This window comes from Poecilia reticulata, linkage group LG17 (genome assembly GCF_000633615.1).
Source record: "Poecilia reticulata strain Guanapo linkage group LG17, Guppy_female_1.0+MT, whole genome shotgun sequence".
Lineage (NCBI taxonomy): Eukaryota > Metazoa > Chordata > Actinopteri > Cyprinodontiformes > Poeciliidae > Poecilia > Poecilia reticulata.
This window is the reverse complement of record NC_024347.1, coordinates 23,401,452-23,419,451: the sequence shown is the minus strand read 5'-3', so window position 1 is coordinate 23,419,451 and position 18,000 is coordinate 23,401,452. Positions and strand designations below refer to the sequence as shown.

General features: G+C 37.9%; 4 protein-coding genes across 6 annotated transcripts; 3 read left to right on the top strand and 1 right to left on the bottom strand.

The window, feature by feature from the left end:
• The first annotated feature begins 173 nt into the window (after positions 1-173).
• tmem59 (transmembrane protein 59) lies at positions 174-4,204 on the top strand. The gene is made up of 8 exons (XM_008434391.2): positions 174-396; positions 593-698; positions 1,283-1,377; positions 1,458-1,610; positions 1,704-1,776; positions 2,709-2,832; positions 2,925-3,042; positions 3,517-4,204. The coding sequence occupies exons 1-8, from the start codon at positions 241-243 to the stop codon at positions 3,667-3,669; spliced, it is 978 nt and encodes a 325-aa protein (XP_008432613.1). The 5' UTR covers positions 174-240; the 3' UTR covers positions 3,670-4,204.
• Positions 4,205-4,619: 415 nt separating this feature from the next.
• lrrc42 (leucine rich repeat containing 42) lies at positions 4,620-7,234 on the bottom strand. 2 transcript variants are annotated; one of them, XM_008434389.2, is made up of 7 exons: positions 6,420-7,234; positions 6,194-6,325; positions 6,002-6,120; positions 5,830-5,915; positions 5,333-5,446; positions 5,164-5,248; positions 4,620-5,085 (listed from the first exon to the last, which is right to left on the bottom strand). In XM_008434389.2, exons 1-7 carry the CDS (start codon positions 6,830-6,832, stop codon positions 4,781-4,783), a joined length of 1,254 nt encoding a protein of 417 aa, XP_008432611.1. In that variant the 5' UTR covers positions 6,833-7,234; the 3' UTR covers positions 4,620-4,780. The 2 variants fall into 2 exon arrangements, with proteins under 2 accessions (XP_008432611.1, XP_008432610.1); XM_008434388.2 differs by having other exon boundaries at positions 6,002-6,123; positions 6,420-7,232.
• A 1,933-nt stretch (positions 7,235-9,167) lies between these two features.
• On the top strand, positions 9,168-15,119 carry yipf1 (Yip1 domain family, member 1). Of its 2 annotated transcripts, none has more exons than XM_008434386.2 (10): positions 9,168-9,274; positions 9,506-9,617; positions 10,169-10,326; positions 10,426-10,506; positions 10,620-10,707; positions 10,847-10,963; positions 11,040-11,206; positions 11,791-11,973; positions 13,285-13,392; positions 13,616-15,119. In XM_008434386.2, exons 2-9 carry the CDS (start codon positions 9,584-9,586, stop codon positions 13,366-13,368), a joined length of 912 nt encoding a protein of 303 aa, XP_008432608.1. In that variant the 5' UTR covers positions 9,168-9,274; positions 9,506-9,583; the 3' UTR covers positions 13,369-13,392; positions 13,616-15,119. The 2 variants fall into 2 exon arrangements, with proteins under 2 accessions (XP_008432608.1, XP_008432609.1); XM_008434387.2 differs by lacking the exon at positions 9,168-9,274 and adding an exon at positions 9,301-9,396.
• An 84-nt stretch (positions 15,120-15,203) lies between these two features.
• LOC103479754 (uncharacterized) lies at positions 15,204-17,964 on the top strand. Its single transcript, XM_017309787.1, has one exon. The coding sequence runs from the start codon at positions 15,837-15,839 to the stop codon at positions 16,548-16,550; it is 714 nt and encodes a 237-aa protein (XP_017165276.1). The 5' UTR covers positions 15,204-15,836; the 3' UTR covers positions 16,551-17,964.
• The last annotated feature ends 36 nt before the right edge of the window (positions 17,965-18,000 follow it).

Sequence of the window (18,000 nt, the reverse complement as noted above, 5' to 3'; positions counted from 1 at the left end):
AAATATGTATGAGATGAAACGTAATAGAAAATAAAATGACATAAAATAACAATTAAAAACATTTCACATTACATCTCTAGGTAGAAACTGGGTATAAATTACCACATTTAAAAATATGAACACTTCTTTAAGAGTCCGTAAACGCAACCTTAAAGCTAAAAATCTCGCGAGATTTACAGTTCCGCTTAGGGTGGACGGGGAAGAGGAGTGGAGTTGTTTGTTTGTGTTTTCACAGGCAAAATGGGAACCTTTTCTTTCGTTGGTAGTATTTTGGGACTTAATGTCCTACTTGCTTGCACATTGGCGTCTTCAGACGTGTTTGACAGCGTTCTGGGAAGCACAGCGTCCTGCCACAAGTCCTGCGGAATGACATACAGTTTGCACACGTATCCACGGGTGAGTGCTTTTATCTTGCTTATGTCAGCTAGCTTGCGCTAACGTTATGCAATTTAGCTAGAGGAGATCATTTAGGTTTACTTATTTAAGTGCAGTTCTATTGTTTGATGCATTGTTGTATAGAAATCGTCGAAAAGTGCGTCATTTTTCGCAGAGGTATTCAACTGGTCCTTCGGGTTTGTTTTTGTGTTTTCAGGAGGAGGAACTGTACGCCTGCCAGCGAGGCTGTCGTCTGTTCTCCATTTGTCATTTTGTCCGTGACAGCGACGATTTAAATCAGACCAGAACTGAATGTGAATCAAGTAAGTGTATGATAAGTGTATGCAATCTATCATCTTCCATCTACAATGTTCAGGCTCGTCAGACTGTTCAACACTAAATGTATTGCAAGCTCCACCTGACACACACAAGGTTGATCTAGAATCATCTCGAGTCGCATTTGAGTAGTTTTCTGGTGTAAAAATAAGTTTGGAAAAATAATGTGCACCAGATGTCATTGTGTAAACGTAATTGACTGTACATACTCAGTACTCCCACCCCCCTTGTTTTCACGTTTAAAATACAAACTTTAATGTCTTTTTATTGGAATTTTATGAGTTAGGCCTACATGAAGTAGTGCATAAGTGTGTAATGAAACTAAATGGATACTTAGTTTTCATAAAACATAATAAATACCACACCACACTTTAAGATTTTTTTTAAAATAAAAACTTCCACTTCACTATGATGCACTACTTGTGTGCGATTCTCCCGTCATATAAAATGACATGAAATATGAGCAGGCACCTTGGCACCATAACAATTGGACAATAAAACCTTTCTCTTGATACATTTTGTTGTATTCTTCTAAACCTGTCTTGCTATCCGTTACTCCGAACTCGTGCAGCCTGTCGGGAAGCCTACACCCAGCCTGATGAGCAGTATGCGTGCAACATGGGCTGTCACAATCAGCTTCCCTTTGCTGAGCAGCGTCAGGATCAGGTATACCGGTAGTTGAATCAACGCAGAATTTCTCTCAAGAAATAATGACATGCTCAGTGTCTCTGTTGTTTTCTGAACAGTTGGAGGCCATGATGCCTAGGATTCATCTTCTGTATCCCCTCACCTTGGTCAGAGGATTTTGGGATGACGTAATGAGTCAAGCCCACAGCTTCATCACTTCCACCTGGACGTTCTACCTTCAAGCTGATGATGGAAAAGTTGTTATTTTCCAGGTATTGCTCTGATTAGTTCTAATAAACCTGACAGTGGTAGGTCATTTTATGCAACAGATTTTAAAAAATCCAGTTATCTCCTCTGCTTCCCAGTCTGAACCACAGATTAGGATTTTCTCCCAAATTGAACTGGACAAAGATTCAAAGGAGGAGCCTCAGAAAAGCTGTAAGCACATAAAATTGTATTCTTTTTATGCAAAGGTCTTCAGTTTAGAACAAATGTAAAACGTTCTGGCATATAGCGCAGCTCAAACATTATCGTGCATTCACCTGCCACATGAATGTCAAATATTTTGTGTCCAGTTTTGGATCTTGCTAAATGTTTGTTAACCTGACACAGAGACCTATTACTGAAGCATAATCTATACTTTAATAGTTGAATTCTGGGCCACTCTGAGCTTAACATTTAGCATGCTTTTCCCATTCCAACACCAGTTTGTGATCATTTTTTCTTCCGTAACTGTGTCTAAAATTCAGCTGACAGAATGGGTAGAATTACTGCTTTTTGCTATTTAAAGATTTTTTTTCTACTGAGCAAATCAACAAATGTTTAAAAAAAGTGTCTAGTATGCAGTGATAAAATTATAGTCAACACTACAAGTGTTTTTTTTGTTGTTTTTTTTTGTACATTTTCTACTTATTGCAAAATATAGTACAAAAGGTTATTGCAAATTTTAGGTCCTTAATATTTATCTCTGGAACCCGAAACTCTCCACCCCCCCCACCCAATCATGATGCTACAGCTTTAAACAGCTGATGCAGCATTCTCAGGTTTTGGATGTTGTGACACATCTCAACCAGCCTCATTTCATCAAATGGCTACATCTTGGATCAGATTCTTCTTATTACACTTTTGACAATATTACACGTAACAATATTTAGCAAGCTAACACAGAGCATCTTAAAATCTCGTTCTAATGTCCTTGACCTCAATTTCATGTAAAATATCTGGGTTATTTTAAAACTTGAGAATCTGCCTGGAAAGCAACTGTGATCTAGAAATGCAGCAAAGGAACTGTAAAGATGAAACATAAAGGTGGCATCCCTAATTTTTGTAATTGTCTTTTTTTTTTTTTTTTTTTTTTTTTTTTTTTAAAGTCCCCAGGCTGAGCAGCCCTATTTACAAAGAATACCACCGGACTTTAATCCAAGAAAGAGACAGAGAGCTGAGTGGTGAGCGCAGCTATGACGACGGCTACAATCTTTTCAGCTGCCTGTCGAGGTTTGCACATTTCTGTTGCCTAAGCAACTTTAGTAACACCATGGTTCCGCGTACTGCGAAGCTACACGGACCAACTGTGATTTTCTCCACAGGAACCCCTGGCTGCCTGGGTGGATCCTAACAACTACTTTGATTCTGTCTGTGTCGGTCCTGATCTGGATCTGCTGTGCTACTGTGGCAACTGCTGTGGATCAATATGTACCTGCTGAGGTAAGCCCTGGGTTATTTTCTTTGTCGTGGTTTCCAGGTTATTTGTTTAACCTTCAGACCTGTTGCTCGTTGTGGCCATTTTCTTTTTAAAAGGTTCCAGAAATCTGAAGGTTTTCTGAAACGTCAAACTGTTCACACAAAAAAAAATCTTCTGGAAACATTTGAAGATTAACATGAAGTAAAACCTGCAGTTTTCAAGAGCAGTTCAACATTCAGATGTTACTGTAAATTTTAGACTATGAGCTTATATTCACTCCTTAAATGTTTCTGTGACACATTACTTAAAGGCATGCATGTTGCCTTGCACATGTTGCCCCTTCAACATTTCACATTTTGTCCTTTTTAAAGCAATAAAAATCACAAAATGTAAGGAGTATGGATACATGTCAAGATGTCTTTATAAAACCTGCAGCCGTTCTGACTAGCTCAACATGCAGACTGAATACAGACTGTTTTGTTTTCCTCTTCCTGTAGAAACTGAGCATCTATGGAGACAAGGACTATATCAAAGAGCAGAAACTGACTCCTTACCCAGCATCCTCTCTGATTATCATCACCTCCAAAGGGCCAGAGGAAGAGGCGGGGCCACTTCCTTCCAAGGTGAACCTGGGACAGTCCAACATCTAGAAAACAAGACTGCAATCCTAGAGGAAACTTTCCTATTGATTATTGATATTCTATTTTTTTTTTTCTTTAATCTCCAATTTAAGGCCTGAGCTGGTTGTGGTCTCAGCAGAACTTTCAGATCATTTACTTATAACTGGGTTGTCCCTGCTTTATTTAAACCTGACATTTGGGTAATTAAAACTTTCTGTATATTGGTATAATTGTGTCAAAGTATATTGAGGATAAAGGAATAAAATATTTTAGGGTTTTTTCTTTTCCTGCAAGCGTGCATTAGTTCTGTGTTTTTATTGAATGTAATGAACTGACTTGAAGTGATGCAAGTTTTTACCCAAATCCACAATGCTTGGTAAAACAGATTGTGTGGATACTGCCGACTCCCCCTTTGTTAATGTTTGTATTGCTGCAATATCCTGATTCGTTTTACAGTAAAAGTCCGTGCTCCTAATTAAATGAAATGGTACATGCAGTTAAGTCTTTCCTGCTCTGCTATTTGTTTTCTTGGTAATAAATACGAATAAAATATACAACTGTGAAATTGTTGAATTGGAATCATTTTAACCCTTTGGTAAATTAGGGAAGAGAAAACATGACAATATCAACTTGACTCTGCAGCAGACAGTTAAAAGCAGAACTGGTGAATTAGTGGGTAATGTTTAAATTTGTACTCTACAAATTAGCCAAAAACATGGACTGAGAGCTCAGGAAATAGGTCTGGCATAAAATATGTGCAAGAATTCTGGGGGTAAAACATCCTACGAAAGTTTTGATCATGTTACAATAGACAATGTCCATCATCTGTATAGAAAATGTCAGCGAGGAATTCTACACATAAGGGTTTTGTCCCTGTGTGAGTTACAGGAAACTTGCATATACTGTAACTTGATACTCAGTTTTATGATTATTAAAGTACATTGTGTAGTAAGTTAAAAGCTGCAGAAAAAAAGGCACTCTGGCAAAATACAACATTTTATTTCTTATAAAAAATAAAGCCAAAACACTTCCTTTTTTAAGTATATGTGAACTGCTAATAGTTTGTGTGAATGTGGCATATTGACTGCCGCTCCCAAGTCTGATTATTATTTTGGAATGCTGCCCGTATGGATTCCATTATTCAATAGCTGTTCAACAACTCTGTGTCCTCTGCTGTGAGAACTAATGAGGACGAGCGTTTTGTCTTAGTCGGAGGGCTTTGATGAGAAGCGTCGCACTTGCTTGACTCTCGCTTCGTCTTTGCAACGTTACAGGTGGGATTCCTAGCTTGGAGACATTTTGTTGTGGATGGATCCATTTTCCCACATAGATGATTGTTTCCTGTTGGTTTGTAGAAGTGTAATTTCTCCATATTGGTCTGCTTGCCATCCTCACTGATCAGTGGTGCTGCATTCAGTACCTCTCTGACAAACTTCTGTCTGCCAACTACAGAAAAAAACAACACCTAAGCACTCAATTTGTAAATTGATTAACAAATTTAAATGAAAAATGTAACAGACTTACAGAAGCGAAGTGCTGAGGCCCTTGACTCTTCCATTTTCTTCGGTTTAGACGTCTGGCAGCCACTTGTTTCCCACTGATTTACAACCTGGAAAGAAGACGAATGTGGATAAATGATTCTGCTTATTGAAACAAATTATCTACACTCCTGGTATTGGCTAAAATTGATTACCTGTTCTGCCCATCCTTCTGTTTTACACCCCGAGTGATCGAAGGTGTTCAGTGGTTTCTCCGAATGAATTAACCCCAATAAGTTCCACACGGTTGTCTTCAATCCTGTGCCAAGCTCATATATAAACGATAAATTATTCCCAACACCCAGATAAGTATAATACACCACAAATCGTGCCCGTTAAACAAGACGTATTGCCTATATCATCTACCCTAATCCCTGGTTTTGACATTTTCAGCTTCTTGATAATTGAAAAAGTTATATTTCAAGGAATTACTTGAATTTATAGTAGTAGTGAAAGGTGCTTTAAGAGAATGTAGGCCACAGTTGTCCAACTTCATTTGTAAAATAAATGTAAAACTAGGTATTCATTTCCTTGAGCTTTACAGGTACATTCTACTTTGYGTTGGTCTGTCACGTAAAATCCAAATCAAATACATTGTTTGTAGTTATGACAGAATGTGGTATGAATCTTTCATAACACACTCTTGTCTTACTTTCATGTTGGTCCCAGATGCATCAAGCTTCACCAGCTTTGGGAGACAGGTGAGGTATCTCAAAGCCATTTCTGAGAGGGGATTGCCTGTATAAGAAAGAAAAAAAATCTATCAATATTGTACAGTTTATGTTTGCAGTTGGTGCTCACCAGACTCCATTGAAATTACGGACAGGAAACATCCAGGAGTTCCAGGGAGTCCAGTCCTTTCTGCATCATCCGGATAGGCGCGGTCAATCTTTGCAGGCCAACATCTGACAGATGGTTGCCACCAATAAACAGCCGAGTCAGGCTGCTATGGAAGACAGGATTCAGAGTTAATGCCATCTTTTCTGCTTGGTGCATCCTAAAGAGCCAAGCCTTACTTCGCCAGTGACGCGGAAGTGAGGTGATGGAACAGCTCGTGATCATCTCCTAGTCTACAGCCAAACAAATCCAGAGACTTTAAACTATGAAACGTTTTTATCTCGGTGAGCCGCTCATGCAGGAGTGGAAACCTGCAGAATAAGAAAAGCAGACATGAATGGCTGTTATCTATGGCAAAARGAGGCAGAGAGGCATGGAGGTGAGGAGATAACGATATACCCCAACCTGTTTCTGAGACAGAGTGAGCCCAGCACCAAATCTCCATATGCGTCACTGAATAATTTCAAGGCTTTCTGAGAAATATCTGGGTTTAAAAACACGCGGTTCTCTTCTGCTGCCACAAAAAGTCTGTCGCCTATTTGCTCTGGGAAGCCAACCAAAGAGTCCACATGCTGGATGTTGTCAGTAACGAACAGCAGAGTGATGTCAAAGAGGGATTTGGTGGTGTATCTCAGACTTCCTTCGTCGTTGTAGGTGAAAATGAAATGCTCCTTCCTCAGCACAAACGGATTCGTCCTCCTGCATGATGATGATGATGATGATGATGGTGGTGGTGTTGTTTTTGGTTGTGCCAGAATAATGTCACTCACACGACGAAGGCTGCCTCTTTCGCGAACATAAATGGCGCTGCTGTCCATTACAGACACGCAAAAACTTCTCTTAACTTAACAGCAGATTTGAATACTCTTAAGTAGATCACAAATTCRCCCCAGAGGGTCATTAGCTTAGCTTAAACCATAAACTAAGAAGCTCCTTTGTGTTCGAGGTATTCCCAGCTACAACTAGTCATCATTCTCAGTATTGTATGCTAGTTTCCTCACGACCAGTATGCAGCTTTCACAGGCATGATCAGATCCCTTTGCCATCATAGAGCATAGACACATTAGAAGAGCAAACGCATAAGAGGCTTCTGCGTCGCTTCGCCGCCATATTGTTATGGGGTTCCATTTGTGTCAAAAAATATAGGGTTCCATTTGTGTCAAAAATAAGTAGAAGTCATATGCGTAGATGTTGTTGGTCTATGCCACAGGTGTCAAACTCCAGTCCTCAAAGGCCGCTTTGCTGCAACTTTTAGATGTGCCTCTGCTGCATCACACCTGAATAGAATAATTAGGTCATTAGCAAGGCTCTTGAGAACTTATCTACACAGGGAGGAGGTATTTAAGCCATTTCATTCCAGCGTTTTTCGTACCTGTGGCACATCTAAAAACTGCAGGACAGTATCCCTTGAGGACTGGAGTTTTGACACCCCTGCTTTAGAAGAACAATTTCACACTGATATTTGAGTCAATGGAGCACATGACTTGGAAGCTATTGAAGAAAACATGATATTATTTAATATTAAAATAATTAAAAATATTGAATATGACTTAAAAATTAAATGGAGAATAGTGTGTCTCATGTAACCCTAACTACCACTTTTTTGTGTCAGTTCGTCACAAGGCAAGGCATTTATTTACATATGTTTGTCAGGAGTGTTTGGTTCGGACATTTGTTGACAGTCCCTAAGTGAACCTCTGAGCGTTTGAGGAGAGAGAGGGAGGGGGTGGTTGATGATCAATCACAGAAGTTAAAGAAATTCAGACAACTACTTGAACCAACAACAGGAGGGAGTAACATAAAAAAATAACTGCAAGTGGTTCCCTGCTTTACTGCAGATGAATTGACAAGATGACAGTGAGTAATAACCACGACGCAGCCAGAGACATAACATATGCAACATCTACATATGCAGTGAATGCATATGCAACATAGACATATGCAACATCTACATGCAACGTCGACATATCCATAAAGCACTAAGACCATAGACATCTACCAAAGACACTTAGCAACGACATAGACCAACAACATCTACACAACTTCTACTTATTTTTGACACAAATGAAACCCCATATTTGGCAGTTTATAATCTCAGTGTATTACCGCCATCAACCGGACTGAGGTCAAATTTAACTCATCCTAGCTTTCAAATGCCTTTACTTAATAAAATAAGTAAATAAAAAATAAATCAATTCTCTCAGCTAACTTTGTGTCCTTTAAATATTTTATAAGTTATTAATTATGCAATGTCATTGAAGTTTCTGTAACCATAGTTATTGCTGTGTTCCCTAACTAATTTACTGGCTGTTTAATCCTTAAATTTACAATAGAGAGTTCAAATAACCAAGGACAAATTATAGATCTTATTAGAGTTTTACTCCATGCTATATTAATCATCCCCAAATAACTTATAAAACTCCTATGTTATGATCACATTCCCAACATTTCTGCTCAGCTGTCTACCCACAGCTTTTTTTAAAGGACCTTGGCCATGTCCCACAATCACAGGTGCAGGGGAAGAGTTTCACCATGTCACATCAGCAGTAAAGGCAATAAACCAAAAATATTATAAATAGTAAAATCTTAAGAAAAATATTTAAAGATCATATGTCTGTAAAAGAAAAACTGTTGAACTATAGTATTTAGTTGCAATATCAAAAACATATTAACTAAGATAAATGTTGGTTTGGTATTTTCAGAGGTAATAGTTGGTCAATTTTAACTGACGGATGAAAACATCTGATTGTCATTTGCAGGTGTTGTTTACTTTTTCTAAACGATAACCAACATTAGTACTAAGATTTCAATTAAATATATAATATATATAAATCAATTTGATGTACATTGTATAGTTTTATTCTGGAAATTACTTTTCCAGTAAAATTTGTGTCGTTTTCCAAGGCTACTTGCCACCCACAATATGGCGGACTCTGTGACCTACATTACAACGTACCAGCCGTTTCTTTCAAACTTCACAGTAAGAGTCAACTAATAGCAGTCCTTTTGTAGATCTGGATATATGCCAAAAACACATCTCAGTTTACATTATTCTTTTATAATAAAATACTTTACAGTTATGATAACTTTTATTTCACCATGTCCGCTAAATATATAGCCAAATTAATGTATCTAAACTCTTATTTTGAAAATATCTCACAACAGGAACGAGTCATGTTTACCTCGTTGGCATATCCTGCTTCGGGTTTCCCTAGCTAATAAAGATGACATAATTTTTACGAATTTTTTCGCAGAATTTGGTAAGCATGGGTTTAAGAAAGTCGACACCTTTATACTGTATTTCACAGTTACAATAGTAATAGGAGTTTATTTATTTATTTTACTGTTATATTGAAGTTTTCCAGTCGAAGTTGGTTCCTAAGTAAGCTAGCTTCCTAAGTTATTTTGTATCTATAGTTTTAAAAATGCTTTTAACCTGGAGTCAACAGATGTAAAACGTCAACAGCCGTGTTCTTTTTTTTCATCCACAGCTTTTAGGATTAATTGGTTGCCTCTTTGCCAGCCTGCCAGCAGATTCTCAAAGAACAAACATTTCTACTGAAAAGGGAATGGCGTCGAAAAATGATCCATTTCAATTTCAAGGTGAACGTTCTCCCTGAACTCTGTCTCTCAAAGTTTAATGTCGTATAGATATAACACATTAGTAAGTAGGTGTCTACTTTTACATAGATTTGATAGCTAAATTCATAAGAATTTTTGTCAAAATAAATAAAGATTAAAGAGCTACCCACGATTTTTCTCATAAACTAGTGTATTTTTGTAGGAAGTGTGTGACTGAGCAGCAAAAAAAACAGTGCTTAATTTTGAAGTGGAAGGATATTTCTTTACAAAAATCACAAAAGTGTGGCCTGCATTGATATATTAATTCAATCTAACTTTACCTGAGATAAAACCACACACCACGTTATTTTGTAGAATACATGTGCAATATTTAATTATAACTCAAAAACTATAATACATCAATTTATCAGCCCATAGCGTCATTTTGTCATGACATTTTGTATGTTAATGTATGTATTGATTTTCATGAATGAATGATGAGCTGCAAAATGAGCAAGCTTTAGTAGGTACACACCTTTCCTGAAGGAACAAACATGTTGATCGAGATGCCTAACATCTGTCCCTTCCAACAGAATTTGATGAAGCTGGGACTCTTCTGGAATCTAACAGAGATGCAGTCACCATTAGCATTGACGATGAGGATTTAAAATCCAAGAAACAAAGAAGTGCTGTTGGTTTTGCTCAAGATGTTGGTGATGAAGAACCACTCATCAATGAGGACAGAGAAGAAGTCAGACCATGACCCTGTTATTGGAAAATTATTTGCTTCTTGAAATGTGTATAAATCATATATTTAGATGATAACTGTCTTGTGTTTTTTTTATTCAAGCTTCTGTCTGGGCAAAAGAAAAATGCTCCTTTCTGGACATTTGAATACTACCAGAAATTCTTTGACATTGAAACCCATCATGTAAGTCATTTTGTTTCTTMCCTGTCTCAGTTTATATCATCAGATTAATTGCTTCAGAGCAAATGTGTCTCAAACCTGGTTGAAATCTGATGTGTTTTTAACTCTTTTTTTAGGTAAAGGAGAGGATCCTTGGCTCACTGGTGCCGTGGCCTGGAAAAAACTTCATTCAAGTTCACCTTCGTAAAAACCCAGATCTTTATGGTTAGTTCTGACTTAGTTTGCACAGTTGTTGTCACCGATTATTTGTGGTGGTAGGCTGATTTATTTATTTTTTTCTATTCACAAAACATTGAAGTTGTAAATAATGATGCTCTAAATATAAATATGTTTGTGTTTGTAGGACCATTCTGGATTTGTACTACCCTTGTGTTTGCCATTGCTATCAGTGGAAACCTATCTACTTTCTTGCGATACTTTGGCAACTCAAACTATAAATATACCGCAGAGTTTGGAAAAGGTGAGTTCAGTTCGAGTGATGCTAAACATGCTTGATAAACGTCCAGYTAACCTCTTGCACTGTATGTGTTTTCCAGTGAGCATAGCTGCCACAGCCATCTTCAGCTATGCGTGGCTTGTGCCCCTTGGACTCTGGGGTTTGCTGCTCTGGAGGAGCAATAAAATCTTGAACCTGGTGTCATACTCGTTTATGGAGATTGTCTGTGTCTACGGATATTCACTGGCAGTTTACATTCCAGCTGTGGTAAGTCCTATAAATATGTTAGTTATGCTATTGACATTGTTCTGCAACAAATTGAGCCTGMATCATATTATTAAAAAATATATATTATTGTCTATGCAATGCTTTGCAAAAGTTTTCTCAAGCTTCATGTCACATTTCAACAATAAACCTCAAGGGTAAATTTACACAAAGTTTTAAGAATTGTTTTTCTATTTTCAGCGACAGCTTCKTTCTTGGATTTTGATCTGTTTTGCTGGCTTGGCCATTTTAACACATCAACATGCTCAAATCARTTGAATACAGATAAACCTTCCTGATGGTTTGAAAAGGTTTTTCTTATCTGATCAGCCCAWATCACTCCTTGCTTTTAYATAAACCGTTGCTTTGAAGCGGTGTGGATATTTTTACAAGGCACTGTAGCTGCATATGTTTTAAACAGAATGCAGAAGGAATGAGAAGGTTAGGGTTGACTATTTAGAAACTGTATTGTTAACAATAAACTGGTAGTAATTAAAAGATTAATACTTTTCAGTGATGCCATGACAGCTTTTGAGGAAATCTATTTCTGTATGTCATAACTCTGACACAGATTGTTCCAATAACAGGTCCTGTGGATTCCACACGTTGAGTGGCTGAGGTGGCTCTCCATCGTAGTGGCGCTCTGCCTGTCCAGCTCAGTACTGGTGATGACTTTCTGGCCTGCACTCAGAGACGACCACCCCAAAGTCATCATAGCCACAGTAGCAGGCATTGTGCTGCTGAATGGGCTGCTGGCTGTAGGCTGTAAGGTAATAATGCTGGCTTCCGATGCTGGATATGTGAGCAARCAAATATGGTMTAAGGTTTATTATCTTGATCTGGCTCTCTGCCTTCAGAGCATTTCTAATTTAGTTGATTCTTTATAACCAGTCCGCATTGGTGTAGGTAACAATGATTGCCTGAGTCTCAATTGTTCTCAGTGATCTCAGCWTAACCAAGCTTTGACCCTGCTTGTTGTGTCAGTCACATACAAAGCCGTGCCATATTTGCACAGCTCCTACCTGTGTGTTTCTGGGAAACAAATGTACCTGAGAGTGTCAGGTTGTTCTCCTCTTGTCAATGGAAACTTTGACCATCCTTGCTAACTGCTGGGACAATGGGCTGTTTGATGACTTCTTAATGTGAATACTGTCAGGTCTGCAGCCATATCCAATGTCTTGTAACATCTATGTAATTGCTCTACAAAGTACAGTAACCCTATGTCTGAAGAGGTAGTAAGATAAATGGGTTGTAAAACTCTTGCATTCTCTTCTCTATTAGTTCATATTTTCCTCTCACCTAAATTATAGTCTGACATTGATTGTGGTTTTAGCTAATGGATTCAGTTGTTTTTCTTGACATATTTTAGCATTGAGCTTTCAACAGTTAATTGCAGAGATCAGACTTTGTGAAGAAACCCAATCTGGATGCCTTCTTATAAGGTCTAGTATCTAACATTTTTGACCTAAGAATCTAGAAAGGGTAGTAGTGAGAAATTTTCTCTTTTTTTCTGTGAGGCATCTGAAACTTCTTTGTTTGTATCACTGTATTCAGTGCTGTGTTTGACACAGTCRATCACATTGTTCTAAAGGTGATGCCTGGTACTGTGCTATGTTAAAATGGTTCAGAATTTATTTGACAGACTTTGTCATATGGTAATTAAAAATCTTAAGAGAACACGAATCACATGTGAACTTCCTAATGAGGTAATTTTCGGGTCAGTTTTATTCTCTGTGCTACCAGGACCCAAGCTGAACAAGAAAAGGCAGCATTTAATTTTTCTCTGAAAACTTGAGGTGTCTAGAAACTGTTGACTCATGTGAAAAAGGATGGACAACCTTATTGTTCAGCATATATTTCCCATTGAAGAATACCTCATCAGTTTGTTTTTAACATTTCTTATTTTTGTGGTTTATACTATAATTTTGATGTTTTTTTTCTTTTTAAATTATTCTTTAATGTTTTTWATTTAAATTGTTCTTGTTTTTAATGTCTGATTGCTTCACACCTTTCCTTTGTTTTCACATACAGCTCTGTAAGTTATTTTGTGTGTAATAAACTTGTCTTGCCTTTGTCTACAGATGTACTTCTTCAGCGAACCAAAGCTCGGCCCAGGACATGTCAGTCCCCCTGCAGCAAAGATCACCAATGGAACATCGTCATGAAGGACCTRCATTCACTGGGTGAAGGTAAACAACAGAGCTAAACAGGCTTATTTCTTAAGCATGTTTGCTTTAACATTGATGTCACAATTTCTTTTTTTGTTATCAACTGCAGGCCTATATTAATASCGCCTATTCTTTATTTGAGTAAAGGATCAAGTGTCTCTTTTTGATCTACTTGAGTCAAAAACCAGACCACAAACTTTTGTCTTCCCTAAAGTGTGCGTTATTCTGTATTTTTAAATTACAGGTTCTCCAGTTGCATTATTAGAGAGACTCAAGTTYCTGCGTTGATGAAGTCATGGGTGGACTGGATTTCACTGGCCCTTCCGGATTAAGGCCTTAAAGGCCGACTTGTAACTTCGGTGCAGCGTCATGACCTCTGAAAATGAAAACTGTTCTCCAGTATGTTACTTCTAATGGGATGGCTTCTAAACTTACTTAAGTTAATTGGGGTGTAGTATTACACAGCACACACAATGTTATTGTGGTGGTGATGTCGTTTCCACTTTACAGCACTAATGTTAAAATGTAAAAAAAAAAAAAGGTTGGTGATTGCAGGATCAGTGGTATTTCATTGATCTATTTCTTTTTATAATTTTTATAGTTGTTTCATACATACCCTCTGAAGGTAAAGGTGTTGTATTTTCTTAATATCAAGTGCCCTTAACTATTGCCAAAGCCTGGCAAGATGTCAAAGTAATGTTTGTAAATATTCTATAAATAATTTGTTGTCATTATGGCAAATTATAGTAAAATCTATTTAAAATCCATGTTAATTTGTGTGTTCAAAGTTAATGTAGAGGCAAAAACTTTTGTGATTTGAGTGTAGGAGTTCGCCCCGCAATCGGCAATCCCCACTCCACTTGCATCTTTTCATGCCTATCGTTGGGCAAGACACTTCACCYGCCTTGCCATCTGGTGGTGGTCAGAGGGCCCGGTGGCGCTGGTTCATGGCAGCCTCGCCATGAAAAAAAAAAAGATATTTCACAGCACTGTGTGTTTCTGRTTTAATAAGACACAAAGTGCAAGATTTGCTTGGTTTAATCTCAATGAATACTTTACTCAGGTTTTTGCAGTTGGGGAAAAAACGTTCTTGCAGTATCACAGTGTGGGGTTATTGTCGCACTGCATACAGGGCAATTCTAGAGGAAAACCTGATGGCGGTTACTGAAAACTTAAGAATTCAATCCACCTTCCAGTCAGGCAACAACGATAAACAAACAACCAGTGATACRATTAAAATGATTGAAGCATATTAAAAATCTTGACTCATTCAAATGGCCATATGGAAATTGCTGTCTACATTCACTGAACATTCAATTTGACAGATGTTGGATTGCCTGGCAATGGTGGTAGAAGTTTGCCATGAAACTCCTACCACTGCCTTTGTCATTGTGTCCTTGGGCAAAACACTTCATCTACCTTCTCTGTTGGTGGCGGTCAGAGGGGCCGATGGCATGATATAGCAGCCTCGCTTCTATCAGACTTCCCCAGGAAGGCAGTGGCTACAGTACAGTTGCTTGCCATCATCAGTGTGTGAATGGGAATGACTTGATCTCATGTAAAGGGTCATGTAAAGCTAGTGTCATTTCATTTTACCTTCCTACTTCAGAATATGCTCTACTTTGTATGGATACTTAAAATCTATTGAGGGTTATGTGTAATGTGACAAAATGTATAAAGGTTCAATGTTATTTTTCAAGGAACTGAAGAACAACTGAAGAGTCTCATTAAAATGTCAACATTTGCAATTACTTGAACTCTTTGCCCTTTTGGTGGACTTTAAGGATTTTAGACTTGAGAACCTTAAGTCACCCCAGCTGTCATCGRGTAGCAACRTGACCCTTCTACCAGTGTTAGAAGTTGCCTGTCCACTTCCACAGTTGGACATTTTAAATATTTAAAGGTGAGATTGTAACCAATAGGTATAGATTCGACATTTACAAGAACATGTCTGACTTTAAAAGCGAACGCTGGGCTTTAGTCGCCATCCAGCATCGGACTYATCCATCTTRGCTGTTGCATGGAGGGCTAAACCGATAAAATCTAGTGTGACAGTTTGAATGACCTGCGGTGGAAACTCTTGAGCCCTGCAATGGACCACATCCAGGCACACAGCATAGTTCTGTTACAGGGAGGAGATTGTCATTAAGACTTTGCCCATTGTTTGCACTGATTAACAAGGGCYGACRATTTTAGATTAATTAACAAAATAGGAAAAAAATTGGGTCACTTGACACGGTGTCAAAGGGATGGTGGCRCCATAATTAATGGTCATTCTAGCCTCAGCTTTGAGTTACACTGGAGCCTACTTGTCTAACTGATAACCCTTTTAGACGAATGTCACCTACCTGAGTCGCAGACATGCTTGCGGATTCATTAACACCCCACTAAAGGACTCCGTTTTTCCCTAAAGATATGCAGTAAGAATTTTTCCTCCGTTGTTGATTTGGAAACCTCTCCGCAGGATGGCTTCTGCAAGTGGTAGAGCTGAAAAAGCMTCAAAATTTGAGATGCTGAAACTTTTGGAGAACTGCCGAAAGGAAAGAGATGATGCTTTACAACGGGAAAGTGCTCTCAGGGAAAAACTCAGGCAGAATGAGACGAGGTTGCGTTCAACAGAGGGCCTGAAACAAAAACTAAAGATCTTGACTGTGGACAACAAAGAGCTTAGAAAGCAAGTGAAGGCTCTTCGGACTGATATCGGACTGGAGAGAAGCCCCAACTTTGTGGGGAAGACCACCAAAGACATTGTCAATGATCTTGAAGAAAAGGAGCGCGAGTGCAAATCCTTAATAGACAAGACCGGGAAACTTAGAGTGACCATTGATGACCTGACGGCAGAGCTGTCCAATGTGACCACGTCCAAGATGCTCTTAGAGGACCAAGTACAGTCATTACAGCAAAATCTCAAGGACATGACAAATAATCAGCGGCGTCTGCTGAAGCTGTGGGACGACAAGAAGACCCAGAGGGAGCAGCTCGCTCTTCCTGCAATTGTTCAGAAACCCTTCACCCACAAAGACGTTCAAACTGACATGTCCATAAGCTCATACCAGAAGCTCCCACCTAATGCTTTTGAGACCAAGCAGATTAAACAGGATGGAGACAAGGACAATTCATCTTCCTTTGGTAATGGCTTTCATTATAGCAGAAAGAGTTCTGTTCACAATGAAACCTAATGACTTCAGTTCTGGCAGTTCATTCAAGGATGGTAACAGTGACACTAAAGTGAATGATTCAAAGAATTTCTGAATTACTATGCTTGATTCATATCTGGAACCAAGAGGCAAATCCTATAAACTCAGATATGACATGTCAGTTGAAACCGAGCTGGCTYAAAGAGCAAATTTGTTTTGTGAACAATGATTTAGGCTTTTTTATATAAGTTGTTGCTGTGCTGTTTTTTCTTTCTTTTTATAAAAGAAATATATTGACTTTTTGTGTAAATAATAGAATATTTTTAGTACACCGTACAATGAAATTCCATAATAGTAGATATGATAATACCTGTCGAGAAGCCAGTGGACACATTGGGATTGTTTGTAGACAGAGACCATCTGAGATATATATATATATATACACATATAAAATATGAAGCCAATTTGTTAGGCTGCAAAATAAGCTTTAAATTGATTAATTTAGAATATTGATGGCATTAAAAACATTTATGATGAACATATTCTAATTTAATACATGCACATTTCATTGACATAGAAAAGCATCTAAAAGTGTATTTATTTCAGTTAACATGAAAGTAACATGTTATTCGGACCTTTAGCTACAGACTGATATTTTTCAAGCGTTTATTTTTGCTAACTGGGCTTGCAGCTATTGAAATGTGAGATGTGATAACCGGAGCAGCTGAGCAACAGTTCAACCTTTTTTCTCATTAGTCCAGGTAAGGTGATTCTGACAATGTCTCTGTTTCACTAGCAGCTTAACACAAGGAATTGCATAGTTGTATCCCATTTGGATGCCTTTGGAAGCAATGACTCAAGCTGCACCACACATTATGAATTTTCACAAATGGTCTTTAAACCAATGTGTGCTATCCCTGTTGCTTGCACACCTTTCTCTACCACATTTTTTTCTTCCACTTAACTACTAACATACTCTGTGAAGAACCAACGTCTTTATTAATGGTTTTCTGTGGCCTTCCCTTCTTGTAGAGTGTGTTATTTTTTACCATGATTGTGCAGGTAATTACATGACAGTAAAAAGCATTTCTGTATTAAAATATTTTATTGGTCTTATTTGTTATCCTAATTTTCCAGGATATTTTTATGAGCTGTAAACCATGATCATAAAAATTACCATAAATAAACCGTGTATTGAATCTATATTAAAAATCAATTTTAACTTTTTGAAAATAATTACTGAAATAAATGACAATTTCAATTACATGTTATATGCTGGTCTTGAAGTTGCACCGGGGACGTTTAGAGAATTTTTTTGCGGAGCTGTCCAGACGATTCTGATCCCAGAAAGTTGTAGGAATTCCCATTGAGCCATTATTTTCGTGTTGATTTGTCTTGATGCCTTGAGTTGAGTTTTATTAGTGTTATTTTACTGTTTTCTGTGGACTAAAACTAAAACAATTGTAACAATTATTTAAATGTCTCATTACGT

Excerpts from the sequence above, each read along its gene's own strand:
- tmem59 (XM_008434391.2), top strand. The coding sequence starts at position 241 with ATGGGAACCTTTTCTTTCGTTGGTAGTATTTTGGGACTTAATGTCCTA. Across the intron at positions 397-592 it reads GTTTGCACACGTATCCACGG|GAGGAGGAACTGTACGCCTG; the intron begins GTGAGTGCTTTT and ends TTGTGTTTTCAG. Across the intron at positions 1,777-2,708 it reads GGAGGAGCCTCAGAAAAGCT|TCCCCAGGCTGAGCAGCCCT; the intron begins GTAAGCACATAA and ends TTTTTTTTAAAG.
- lrrc42 (XM_008434388.2), bottom strand. The coding sequence starts at position 6,832 with ATGGACAGCAGCGCCATTTATGTTCGCGAAAGAGGCAGCCTTCGTCGT. Across the intron at positions 6,124-6,193 it reads ACTTCCGCGTCACTGGCGAA|CAGCCTGACTCGGCTGTTTA; the intron begins GTAAGGCTTGGC and ends TGTCTTCCATAG. Across the intron at positions 5,447-5,829 it reads CATCTGGGACCAACATGAAA|CTTGGCACAGGATTGAAGAC; the intron begins GTAAGACAAGAG and ends TTTATATATGAG.
- yipf1 (XM_008434386.2), top strand. The coding sequence starts at position 9,584 with ATGGCGTCGAAAAATGATCCATTTCAATTTCAAG. Across the intron at positions 10,327-10,425 it reads TCAATGAGGACAGAGAAGAA|CTTCTGTCTGGGCAAAAGAA; the intron begins GTCAGACCATGA and ends TTTTTATTCAAG. Across the intron at positions 11,974-13,284 it reads TGCTGGCTGTAGGCTGTAAG|ATGTACTTCTTCAGCGAACC; the intron begins GTAATAATGCTG and ends CTTTGTCTACAG.